The sequence below is a fragment of the Salvia miltiorrhiza genome, chromosome 2 (genome assembly GCF_028751815.1).
Source record: "Salvia miltiorrhiza cultivar Shanhuang (shh) chromosome 2, IMPLAD_Smil_shh, whole genome shotgun sequence".
Lineage (NCBI taxonomy): Eukaryota > Viridiplantae > Streptophyta > Magnoliopsida > Lamiales > Lamiaceae > Salvia > Salvia miltiorrhiza.
The window spans coordinates 4,338,242-4,350,695 of NC_080388.1; the positions used below are offsets into that span (position 1 = coordinate 4,338,242).

At 38.1% G+C, this 12,454-nt stretch overlaps 2 protein-coding genes across 3 annotated transcripts; one reads left to right on the plus strand and one right to left on the minus strand.

The window, feature by feature from the left end:
• The first annotated feature begins 530 nt into the window (after positions 1-530).
• LOC131007865 (dirigent protein 22-like) lies at positions 531-863 on the plus strand. Its single transcript, XM_057934779.1, has one exon. It carries the CDS (start codon positions 531-533, stop codon positions 861-863), a length of 333 nt encoding a protein of 110 aa, XP_057790762.1.
• An 8,415-nt stretch (positions 864-9,278) lies between these two features.
• On the minus strand, positions 9,279-11,973 carry LOC131012767 (pentatricopeptide repeat-containing protein At4g02750-like). 2 transcript variants are annotated; one of them, XR_009097429.1, is made up of 3 exons: positions 11,354-11,973; positions 10,815-10,923; positions 9,279-10,594 (listed from the first exon to the last, which is right to left on the minus strand). XR_009097429.1 is itself a non-coding variant. In XM_057940789.1 (2 exons), exons 1-2 carry the CDS (start codon positions 11,732-11,734, stop codon positions 10,858-10,860), a joined length of 447 nt encoding a protein of 148 aa, XP_057796772.1. In that variant the 5' UTR covers positions 11,735-11,973; the 3' UTR covers positions 9,279-10,857. The 2 variants fall into 2 exon arrangements, 1 of the variants encoding a protein (XP_057796772.1); XM_057940789.1 differs by having other exon boundaries at positions 9,279-10,923.
• Between the last annotated feature and the right edge of the window lie 481 nt (positions 11,974-12,454).

Consider the following 12,454-nt stretch of genomic DNA (forward strand, 5'->3'; position numbering starts at 1 on the left):
AATTAGGTAGCACGTTCATTTCACTTGCTCATTTTTTTTTTCAAATGAGATTCTCGTGTTCCCACCATATTCACTCTCAACTTTTCTATTTTATAACAGTTTAATACAAAAATAAAAATATTATTATATAAAAAACTCTAATTTATAATATACATCACTAAAAATTCAAATTTTAAAATGTTATAAAACCCTACCTTTGAATTAATTAACCCTAATAATCAATTATTAATTCGAATAAATATTAGAAACCTCTAATCGAATTAGGATTCATTAGACGTGAGACACTGAGTGAATCTACAAATAAGACACAATTCTGATCTTCAATTTCAGCTCTCAAATTTTAAGGTTATGGCATCCAACAAAATCAAATTACCATTACTTCTCTTTCTCTCCCTTTTCACATGTTCTATTGCAAAGCTAAGGCACCATAGAGAGACCGTGATGACGGTCTACTACGATGAATATTCCGGCAACCGGAACACGACCGAGATCGAAATACCGGGCCCCTAAACACGACCAAGTTTGGAGCCATGGTCTGCACGGACGATCCGATAACCGAAGAAATTGAGGAAGGCTCGGCCCCAATTGCAAGGGGCCGAGGTATCTTCATTGCATCGGCCCTGGATGGGTCCGATGCTCACACGCTACTATCAGTTGTGTTTATCAATGGCAAGTATAAAGGCAGCACATTGGAATTACAAGGTTCTTATGCTCTGTTTGAGCGGGTGGCGGAGGTGGCGGTGGTGGGTGGCACCGGAAAATTCCGGCTAGCCCGCGGCTACGCGACTTTCGAGATCCTTTACAACGATTCTTTGCGCGGGTATTTACTGGCTCGATCTAATATGACTGTTCTACATTACTAAGTGGTAGAGGAGGTCTTCCATGCGGACGTCTATACGATGCGGACATTTGTAATATATCATTTATTTTTATAAAAAATATCATTTGATTTTATGAAAAATATAATTTGCAGGCATTAAAGTATCATTTGCTTTTATTAAAATTGTCATTTATAATATACTCCCTTTGTTCCATGAGTAGAGGTGGCCACCGGTTCGAACCGAAACCGAACTGGCGGTTCCACGGTTCCGAAATTCAAAACTGGAACCGAACCGTGAACCACGGGTTCACGGTTCACGGTTCCAAAAGATGAAACCTATTTTTTAAATTTTTTTTAATTTTATGTTTTAAAGTATTGGTTTGAAGTTTATAAGATGTACATAATGTTGAACTATTTATTTAGGCTGTAAATGATTGAGATTTAGATGTGGGAATGAGAGTTGAGTATTTTATTTAGATTGTCAATGGTTGAAGTTTACTATAAATTCGATGTAGGAGGTTCGAGTCACCTTAGGAGCTACAGGTGTGAGTGGGTTTTTTCCTTTCTTTGGTTGTAACAAATTTTTAAAAAAATAAAAATAAATAAATAAATTCGATGTAGGAATAAGAATTTGAGATAGATAGAAGTAAATGATATAAAAGAAGCACATGGACTTATATATGTTTTTCAATGCACATGATTCTCACATCGAATTTTTAATAAACTTCAACCATTCACAACCTAAATAAAATGGTCAATCCTCATTTCTCATTCTCACATCTAATCTAATCTAATTCTTACAAAACCTCAACCATTTATAACTAAAATTAAAGGGATTATAGCCAAAAAATACACGAACTTTGATAAAAATTGCAATTTTCACCTGAACTTTCAAATTAGCCAAAATATACCTGAACTTATATTTTTTGTTGTAAATTTCACCTGAACTTGCAATGATTGAACTTCGTCGAGGTGAAATTTACAACAAAAAATATAAGTTCAGGTATATTTTGGCCAATTTGAAAGTTCAGGTGAAAATTGCAACTTTTATCAAAGTTCGTGTATTTTTTGGCCATAATCCCAAAATTAAATAAATTGTTCAACATTATTTACATTTCATACAAGACTTCAAAATATAGTAATTTCTTTTTAAAAAAATGACGGTTCAAATAGGGAACCGCCGGTTCTAGGGGCGGTTTCGGGCGGTTCGGTGATTCCATGGTTCGGTTTCGGTTTCGGTTTTGAACCGGAAACCGTAGGTTTTGGATATTTGAAATCGTAACCGAACCGGCCGAACACAGTTTCGGTTCCAATTCGGAACTGTCCTGGACAGTCCGATTTCATGATTCGGTTCCCAATTCCGGTTTTTTGGCCGCCTCTACATGCTACTATCAATTGTGTTTATCAGTCGCCAACCTTGTTTTGCTAAAACTCTTTTAACTGAAAAAGGATGTGTCTATTTGTTTTTGTTTAAAAATAGCCTATAGGTGTATTCCTCCCCCCATACATCTATTCGAGACCCTCTAGACCTAACACTACTACAAAGATTATGTCGGCGGGCCGAATGCGAACACGATTGAGATCTCGGGCCTGTCGACCAGGTCCCTAAACTTCTCTAGGTTTGGAGCCATGTTTGTAACGGACAACCTGTTAACCGAAGAAATCAAGGAAGGCTCAGCCCCAATCGCGAAGGGCCGGGGCTTGTACGTCATATCGGACCTAGATGGGTCCCATGGTCAGTGGCTAGCATCGATTGTGTTTATCAAGGATGAGTATAAAGGCAGCACATTGAAATTACAAGGCTCATACTCATTTGAGGGGGTGTCGGAGGCGGCGGTGGTGGGCGGCACCGGAAAATTTTGGCTAGCCCGCGGTTATACGAACTTACGAGACTCTTTCCTTGGATCCCGTGAGCGACTATGGAGTCTACCGATCTAATATGACTATGCTACATTATTAAAATCTTGTGCTGCAATTGCTTAATAAATAAATAAATAAATTATCAATCGATGTCAATTTGAATGCATTAAAATGTCTATAAAATATAATATGTTATTTGCTATAATGTAATCAAATGAGATAAAGTTAATGATGATTGTATTACATCCTAAGTGGTATATCTAATTAGGGATGTCAATCCAGCCCGAAAGCCCAATTAACCCGTCAATTCGAGAGGGTTAGGGTTGAAAATTTTCAACCCGATAAAAATTACAACCCGACTAGCTCGTAACCAAATAACCTGGCATCCGATAGGGTCGGCCCGACTAACCCGGTGGGCTAACCTGAAACCCGAATATTTAACATAAAATATTTTGATATACAAATTAAAAAATGACAAAATATTACTCCCTCCGTCCACCAAAGATATGCCACTTTACTTTCGATACGAGTTTTAATAAAATGTGAATGAAGTTGGTAGTGGAGTAAGGGTCCCACTTTAAATGTGAATGGAATGGTGTGGACCCTATTACTAAAAATGGATGTGGCATATTTTTTGTGGACGGACAAAAAAGGAAATTGTGGCATATCTTTGGTGGACGGAGAGAGTATAAAGTTTCATCATTTCACTTTTCTGTATTTTTGAGGTGCTTTGATTCTATGAGTTCAAACTATTGTTGGATATTTTATTATTTTTGGGGTTATTGCCGTAAAATACATCAAGTTTGTCAATTTTTTGGTTTATATTATCACCTTTTTTTTTTTTTTTTACCATTAAATACACAAATTTAAGATTGATTCTTAAATATCCCACGGTGAATAACTCTGGTGAAATCGAAACTTATGTGTCATTTACGTGGCTTATGTGGCACGAACGTGGCATTTAATTTACATGAGAATGATGTTGTGTTGCCACCTCCCCACCCCCCACACCTGCCACCACCCTATCGCATCCCCCAACCCCATCCCCAACCAAAAGACCGTCCCTCACCCCTACCCCCGCCGCCGTCACTTCTCCAGCCCGGCGGAGCCTCCCCCTTCCCCCAACCCCGCCGCCACCACTTCCCTCCACCCCCGCCTTCACCCCTCCCCCCCTCCCGCGAGACTGTCCCCCTCCCCTACCTCCGCTGCCACCACTTCTCCAGCCCGGCGGAACCTCCCCCTTCCCCTAACCTCGCCGCCACCACTTCCCCCCACCCCGCCTTCACCCAAAGTCGAGCCCTAGTCCCCTCTCGATCTCTGCCGTCTTCACCCGAAGTCTTCCAATTTGCAGATATGGTTGAGTGCCAAATTCTTCCAATTTTTGTTGGATTTAAGGAATTTCGAGTTTTGTAGATCTATAATTGAGCATGGTGAATTCGAGTTTTGATTTTTGTCTAGGGAGAGAGACTGGAGAAGTAAGATGGTCTGTTGGTGGGGGAGGGTGGCGAAGGGGGAGGCTCTGCTGGGCGGCGGAGGGGGGGCTCTATTGGTGGAGGAGGGCGGCAAAGGGGGGAGGCTCTACTGGGCGGCGGACGGAGTGCTCTGCTAGTGGGGGAATGCGGCGACTCTGTTGGTGGAGGAGGGCGGTGAAGGGGGAAGGGTGGGTGTGGTGGTGAGGGCTTGGGGCAACAGGAATGAGGTTTTGAGGGCGGCTGCGATTGTCGTTGCTCTGAGGAGGTTGATGGCGTCGGAGGAATTGCGGCAGAAGGCGGAGGAGGTGTGAAATGCGACTGTAATTCATAACTATTGAAGCTCTGATATGTGACTTGTGCGTGTGTGTGTGTCAGCGAGAGAGAGAGAGAGAGAGAGAGAGAGAGAGAGAGGTGAGTGTACATGTGATTTGGTAATTTCGGCAGCCACGTTGGCAACTCCGGCAATCACGTTGATAATTCAATTGCCACCTCAGATTAATTTGGGCGAAATTGTAGATGGTGGGATAATTGCGAACAAATTATAAATTCATGTATTTTTTGGCAAAAAAAAGGTGATGATATAAATCAAAAAATTGACAAACTTGATGTATTTTACGGCAATAACGACCCTTATTTTTTCTTTAACAAAGTTGGACATTTTATTGTTACCAACTTATTTTATATGTTATGTAATCTTGATATTTTTTCTTCAATATCTTATATTTTTGCATTTCATGCTTTCTATATAATTTATATCTTTGATTTCTATGTATATTTTATACATTATACATTAGATCATTAAAAATAATAAAATACAAATGATTATATTATTTTTACGCTTTTAACTCGATTAGCCTGATGGGCTAGCCCGAAACCGAACGTTTAGTGTTGGGGTTGAAAATTTATAACCCGGCAAAATCTTCAGCCCGATTAGTCCACACCCAATTAACCTGGAACTCTATAGGACTGGCCCGAAACCTGGTAGGCTGGGCCGATTGACATCCCTATACATAATCGTTTTAACATATATAATATTTTCATATTTTTAATTTAGGAAAAAATAGCAATTTAACCCGTATCATAGACAATTAGACACATCTATGGCCTTTGGCATCCTATACTCAAGATTCGATCAATCAGATCCATGATGTTCCACTTTGGGTGCAATTAAGCCCCTCTGTCTGGCCAATTAACGCCTTTAGTAATTTTATACTGCTCTATCGTCTCTCTCCCTCAGCCACGGGCCGCCGGCAACCCGCCATCTTCTCCAGCCTAGCGACGCCTCCTCCGATCTATTACTTTCTCCTCTGACCCGTGGAACACCAAAATCCCCAAATTCTAAAAGCCCAAAAATCTTAATAACCCCCTTCAGTTTTCGTTGGAACCACTGCCCGTCACCGAACGATGACAACAAAAGAGATAGCGCCGCTGCCTCCAGGACAGCAACAACATAGCCGCCTTTCTCCGGCCTACAGCAACGGCCAATCGGTCCGCCGCCATCACCGCCTTTGCTCCTCTTCTTGACTAACGAGCAGCAGCCACCTTAAGGCCACCGCCGCCGCCAGTCATCTCCCTCTCTCGGTCGATCGACGAGCAGCAATAGGTAACAGGATATTGTCGCCGCCGTCGATCAATCATGAGGAATGAAGTATTTAAGCTCGCTAGAGGAACTCCCAGCCTTGAGACGCGAGCTTTTTCGAAACATCACTGCCACCGGCTTGACAAAAGCTTGCTTTCTGGTTGCTGGAGATTAGCTAGATTGGATCTCAATAATTGCAAGGAAATTGATGACTTGGGATTTTGGGCATTGGCTTACTACGCGGGGAATTGTCAATGGGTATGATGTGAAAGGTCACCAAATGGGTCCTGGCGATCCAAGCAGCTTTGTCGGCGACGTCGAAAATAGAGAGAGGAGGCGTTGTGCAATAGTTAAAATATAAAATATAAAATACAAAATATAAATTACTTACGATGTTTGTTGGCCATCTGAGGGGTTTAATTGCATCAAATTGGAATATCAGAGACCTGATTGATCGAATTTTGAGTATAGAGTGCCCGGGCTAAATTGTTACTTTCCATTTACTTTATAAAGGTTATCAAACAAAATATTAAGATGGCATATGTATATTATACACCTTAATCACCCACCCATATGTGCAAGAAGGGATGGCATTCAAATTTTAATAAATTTATGTAGTTAAGTAAGACTAAGAATCATTGTATATAGTAGTTATTTAAAGGGTTGGATATATATTACTGAACTTTCATCATTTTGCAGACCAATTTGAAAATTTGTTTTTTTGCTATCGCGTCCATTTCGGATCAAATTTAATACTAAAGTCATCGTCTGAAATCCTACGTGTCCAAATCCGCCGAATACTAAAACCACATCGATTTGCAAATATAACAAAATTTAGGGACATCAACCCTATGTTTTGCCAGAAAATGGGCAAGATAGTTATAGAAGCCATACGTACAAACCGCAAATTAAAGTGGAAGTTGCTATCTCATTAGGGCTGGTAAATTGGTTTCGGTTGTCCGGTTAAAACCGTAACCGAACCGGAAAAACCGGTTATCGGTTAACCGAAAACCGATTTTTATCGGTTCGGTTCGGTTTTTGGTTAGTGTGTTTTCAGTTAACCGGTTAATCGGTTTAATCGGTCGGTTAACCGGTTTAAATTTATTAAATTAATTAATTTATATTTTATTATAATAAATTTTCAAAACTCCCAAATTAAGGTTCTGAACTAGATAGTGCTTCAGTTCCGAGTTTGAGATTCACGCATCTTCATTCTTCCACATCGGGCGCGGCGCTCGCTTCCCACATCCGGCGCTTCTTCCCACCGGCACCGGCACCGCTGCCCCCCCCCCCCCCCCCCCCTTCTCCCATCAGCCGCTCTCACAGTATATAAATATTACCTCCAAATAGAGAATATTCTGAAGCATTTTGACAAAGCTTTTCCTAAAAATTTCTGGAGCATTCGCACGCCGCCTTCTGCGATTGTTGAGGGAAATTGAAGCCAGCGCCGGTCACGTCACCGGCACCTTGAGTCAGCGCCTGAGCCGCTGAGCGCCTGAGTTTTCGGCGGTCCAACAAATCCCTGAGCCGCTGAGCACTCCGGCGCCTTTCCGGCGGTCCAGCAAGTCCCTTTCAAGCGGTCCGTCTTTTTCTCTCGTTTTCTATCTCTCTCTAAATTGACGGTTTCTATGTTTTTCTGCAACTCGTTTGCAGTCATTTTGTTGGTTTTCCATTGTGAAATAGTTCGGTGTTGAATTAACATATTCAGGGGGCTTTAGTGGAGTTGTTGATTTGCTTTTCTTAATAAAACCGAACCGGACCGATTAACAGCCCTATATCTCATTGCTCATTGACTTTGTATATATATATAGAGAGAAAGGTTAAACAGAGAATGCTAAATATTTAGATAATAGAGAATTCGTGAAACAAAAACGAACAGATCTACAATTTTTACGAACAAATCAATATATATATATATATATATATATATATAGGGTGTGGTTCTAGAGAGAACTACATTATTTGTGAGAACGGGAGAACCATCAAATCTAATGCATTCACTGTAAAAATTAATGCATTCGCTGTTAAAATTAATGCACTCAAAAAAATAAAAAAAAATTGCTCTCTTCAGGATTCGAACCCAGGATCTGCATTCATCCAACAAGATGATGTATCCACCGTAGATCTTGATGATCGAATGGCTGAAAATGATTCTCCGTTCTTTTTTTATTTATGGTTCTTTCCTGAACCTCTCCCTATATATATATATATATATATATATATATATATATATATATATATATATATATATAGGGAATGGATCAATGAAGAATGCTAAATGTAGAAGGAAACAACGAAGGCTGAATAACTCAATACATTTACTGAATAAATCACGCGAGCGCATAAACGAAAAATGTACGTGTTTATTCAGTAAAATAACCTATTCGTGCGGTCGCGTGATTTATTCGTAAATTTATTGACTTATTCAGAACGAAATATAGTTACTTCTTCATAGATCCCAACCCTATATATATATAGAGAGAGAGAGAAGGGTTCAAATAAAAACCATTCTTATCATAAGAACACAGAACCAATCTTGTCCATTTATTTTTGTAAAGTTAAGGGATGATATTAATTATTTTTTTTGTATTATTTATTTTCTTATAATTATCGTGGGGTTAAATATGTCAATTACTTATTAACTGTTATGTTAGTGCCGGTTTTGATGGATTTAAAATATTTGTCATTTCGTTTACGGTTTTTACATTAGCGTCTTCTTCCTTCTTTATGTTTTCATTTTAATTCATTGTTATTCCATTAGCATTCAAAATGATGGAGATGGGTTAGTTTATTATATGAATTATTGAATTTGTTGATATTATGTTATAATAGAATTCAATGTATCCTCCGGGTATGATAGTTTCATGCGGTTAGTGCATATGAATATATGCTTCTGTGCAGATTAGTATTCTATTAACTTTATGTCATTGTGCGACCATTGTTTGGTTTTCTGAAAAAACAATCAAACAAGTTTTATTGTAGATTTATGCTATTAAAATTGTGCTATTGTGTATATTAAATTTCGTGTATGTGTGAATTAGTTATAAATATATATAGTTATAAATATATATATATATATATTTATATTTAATTGTTGTTCAATGTTAATTCTCAACATTTTTAATGATGAAATCAGATTTCCTTCACATGTAGTACGAATCAAGCTTGAAGTCTCTTTAAGTATTTTAGGAAAGTAGAAATACTAAGTCGCATATTTTACAGAAAAGGAAAACAAAATAAATTATAATTATAATTATAACAATAAAAATAAAACTTCTTGAATTCTATACAGAAATCAAACAAAATCCCTCATTTATAAACCAAATTATGTTAATTTGATGGAATCTCATATTTAACAGAAAATTAAAACAGAGATCAGGTTTTTCTGCAGAAAATTAAAATAATCAAGACGTTCGTATTGTGCGGACCACTCACATATTCTAATAGGACACTTATAAGTGTTCTAGTAGAGTGTTTAATAGGAGAATGTAAAATAAATAAGACAATAATGTTTAGGTTTTTTTATCCAAGACAAAAGACAAATATATAGCAAAAATGTAAGCAAAAACTATGTTAAAATGAGTGAAGATATTTCTTAAATTCTTTACAAACGCCAAAAGGAATCTCTATCTTTTTTTATACACTATTAGCAATAAACGATCCAAATATTACAGATATGCCTACTGCTGCTGCTTTCACTTAAATAATAAACTACAAACTACTAAGCATCAAGGAAGGGGGAATTACCAATATTCTTGATCAAGATCATTCACTCACCAATAATCTCCACAATTACATACAGCTCCCTCGAAGTGGTGAAAACAACTCGGATCATGAGACATGATCAATCTCCCCACAATCTTGGAATGTGTTCGATCGCGGTGTGGCAATCCTCATATATGGTCAAGTTCTTGAAAATGTCTATAGTACTTGAGCTCATGCTGCTTTTCGTCTTCCACCACATCGTGCAGCACAGACTTCATGGCTGAAACATATCCATCTTCTTTCACCCTCAAAATCAGACTCTTCCAAGAAAAGATTGAAAGCTTTCATCGTCGAGATGAGTGAAGTCTCCAACCGAAAATGTGTGAACCTTGTTTAATACTTCAACCAAGCTATATCCCGGTCATCCTCTGACATCCGTATCCCCATGAGGATGTCTGGCTAAGCTTATTTCAAAGAGCTTATAAGCTCCAACAACTTATAAGATATTTCAAAAACTTATAAGATATAGTTTCTCAAAAGCTTATACGCTATCAAAGTGTTTGGATAATTAAGCTTATAAGTATTAAGAGATAATTTTGTGATAAATAGAGAAAATCTTTGTTAGAGAGAGAATATTAAAAAGTGATGAACTTGAAAAAGAATATAATGAAAATAACAAACGATAATTAAATAATATTTGTAACATAATTGTTGCATATAAGATTATGAATAAATAGATTGGGGCAAAACCACTTATTTTTTGGAAACTTATAAGTTGTTGAGCTTATTTCTACAGTAAGTTACTTAAGAGCTTATTTTACTAAACACTGTGAATGAATATATATGCTCTTATACATACAACTTATAAGCTATTTTGAAGGAGTATATAAGCTTTTTATTTAACTTATAAGCTATTTTAAAGAGTTTATAACCCCAGCCAAACAACCACTTCATTGCATCTTCTTAACATATGCTCATGTGCCCAAACCTATTCATTGAATAGAAGTAATGTTTTCCCTTCTAGAAGTAATGTTTTCCATTTAACATATGTTCATCTGCCCAAACCTCTTCATTGAATAGAAGTAATGTTTTCCCTTCTAGAAGTAATGTTTTCCCTTCTCTACCAAGAAGTATACGTCAAACAGAGAGAACACCAACCTAATTAAAAACAATTAAATACAGCCCATGAGCAAATGGAGAAGAAAGTTACACTTAAAGAAAAATCATTAATATATGCACAATACAAGTTGTACAAGACTAAAAATACCGATAACCTAAAGTACTCAAATAGCTCTAAGAGTTTCGACGAGCTCGATATTATTGGCAATCAAAAACCAAGTAGACAAGAAAAAAAGTCACAAATATCATTAATATTTACCATTGTAACTTCATCAGGCGGAATAGATGCTTGTTTTATTGACTCAAAATGTTGGAGAGCTACTTCGGCAAAGCCATGTCTTGGCTATGCCTCCTTGATGCTTCCACACCTACAATACATGGAAACAGAGCATTTGTAGCATAGCAACCACAGAGCATTTGTAGCATAGCAACCAAACTCAAATCCTGCTTTAACAACACGCTCATATATTTGCACACCAACATCAAAACCAGCAATAATCAGCACACGAACTCAAAAAACAAAGGCAGACGTGTCTAATCTCTCACCATCTCTTATCATCTCAATGAAAATCCTTAATGCCTACTAGCTATCACTATTACCATTCTGACTGTACAAAACTATGATGGAAGCTCTATGTGGCATCCTATCCAATAAATCCATAGCTTTGGCAATAGCATCATTTTGAGCATAACCAATCATAGTGTTCCAAGAAATAATATCATTTAATGGCACCTTAACAAGCATTTAATCAAAAACTATTGTAGCCTCATCCAATAACTCACTCATTCTACACATACCTGCCGCCGTGCAGCGGCGAGATTCTTGTTCTTAATATTCCCACAGATCATCATATTCCCAGCGACCAAATTCTTCACAGCCATTTTATCAAACAGCTGATGGGCCAGCTTAAATTCGCCACTGGACAAGCACCCAAACATCAAGATGCCATACGATACCGCAGATTTGCGACGCATCGAGTTGAACAAGCGCAACGCAGCGTCGAATCGGCCACCGCGCAAGTGATCTCTGATAGAGACGTTGCATATCACTATGTCGGAATCCGTAAATTCGTTGCTTCTCGGCCTAGCCGGCGGATTATTGGCCGGTGGTTCAAAGAGGTGGCTAGAATTCCGACGCGGCGGCTTTTCACCCTGAGCATTAGAGTTGGTGAAAAGCATGAGATGAGAGATGCTGGCTCCAGATCGGCTCGTTCCAAAAATCGGCTCAATTTGAGCTCGCGTTCGGCTCGTTATAAAAAATTTGATTGGGGGTGAAATTCGCGCGCAGCTACCATGGAAAACGATAAGCTGACGACGGTGGCTGCGAGGGAGGCACAGAGATGCGGCGGCGGAATTTGAGGGGCTGGAAAAAGCTTTGGGGGAGAGAGGAATTTGGTGGCGCAGCGTTCATTTTAGGGTTAGTGGATATATTAATAATTTAAATAAATAGGGGCCAAGCTGTAAGAAAAATCGCAGCCCAATATTTAACTAAGCCCAGAATAATGAATAACCCTATCGCATTATCTCATTCTTCTTCTTCTACAAACACATCGACACCACAACAAGGCTCCTCTAGTTCATCTTCTATATAAAATAATTGTATATATATATATATATATATGGAGAGCGCTCGTAATATAGTCATTTTGAAGAAGAAAACACAATATTTAGTCACTAATTAAAAAAACACAAATGGTGGCCATTTTTACGTGTAAAGACTATTTTGTCCTTAATTAGGGCTGATCGGATTCGGGTCGAATTTGGGTTTACGCGTGGATTAGGCACATATGGTACTATTTGTGTCATATGTGCCAACTGATAGTAATAATAATAATAATAATAATAATAATAATAATAATAATCTAAGTATATGTTACTAATGACACTAATATGGCTATA

Bases quoted from the DNA above. Each gene is read 5' to 3' on its own strand.
- LOC131012767 (XM_057940789.1), bottom strand. From the start codon at position 11,734: ATGCTTTTCACCAACTCTAATGCTCAGGGTGAAAAGCCGCCGCGTCGG. The intron at 10,924-11,353 runs GTATGTGTAGAA...CATGTATTGTAG, and splicing joins TCGCCGCTGCACGGCGGCAG to GTGTGGAAGCATCAAGGAGG.
- LOC131007865 (XM_057934779.1), top strand. From the start codon at position 531: ATGGTCTGCACGGACGATCCGATAACCGAAGAAATTGAGGAAGGCTCG.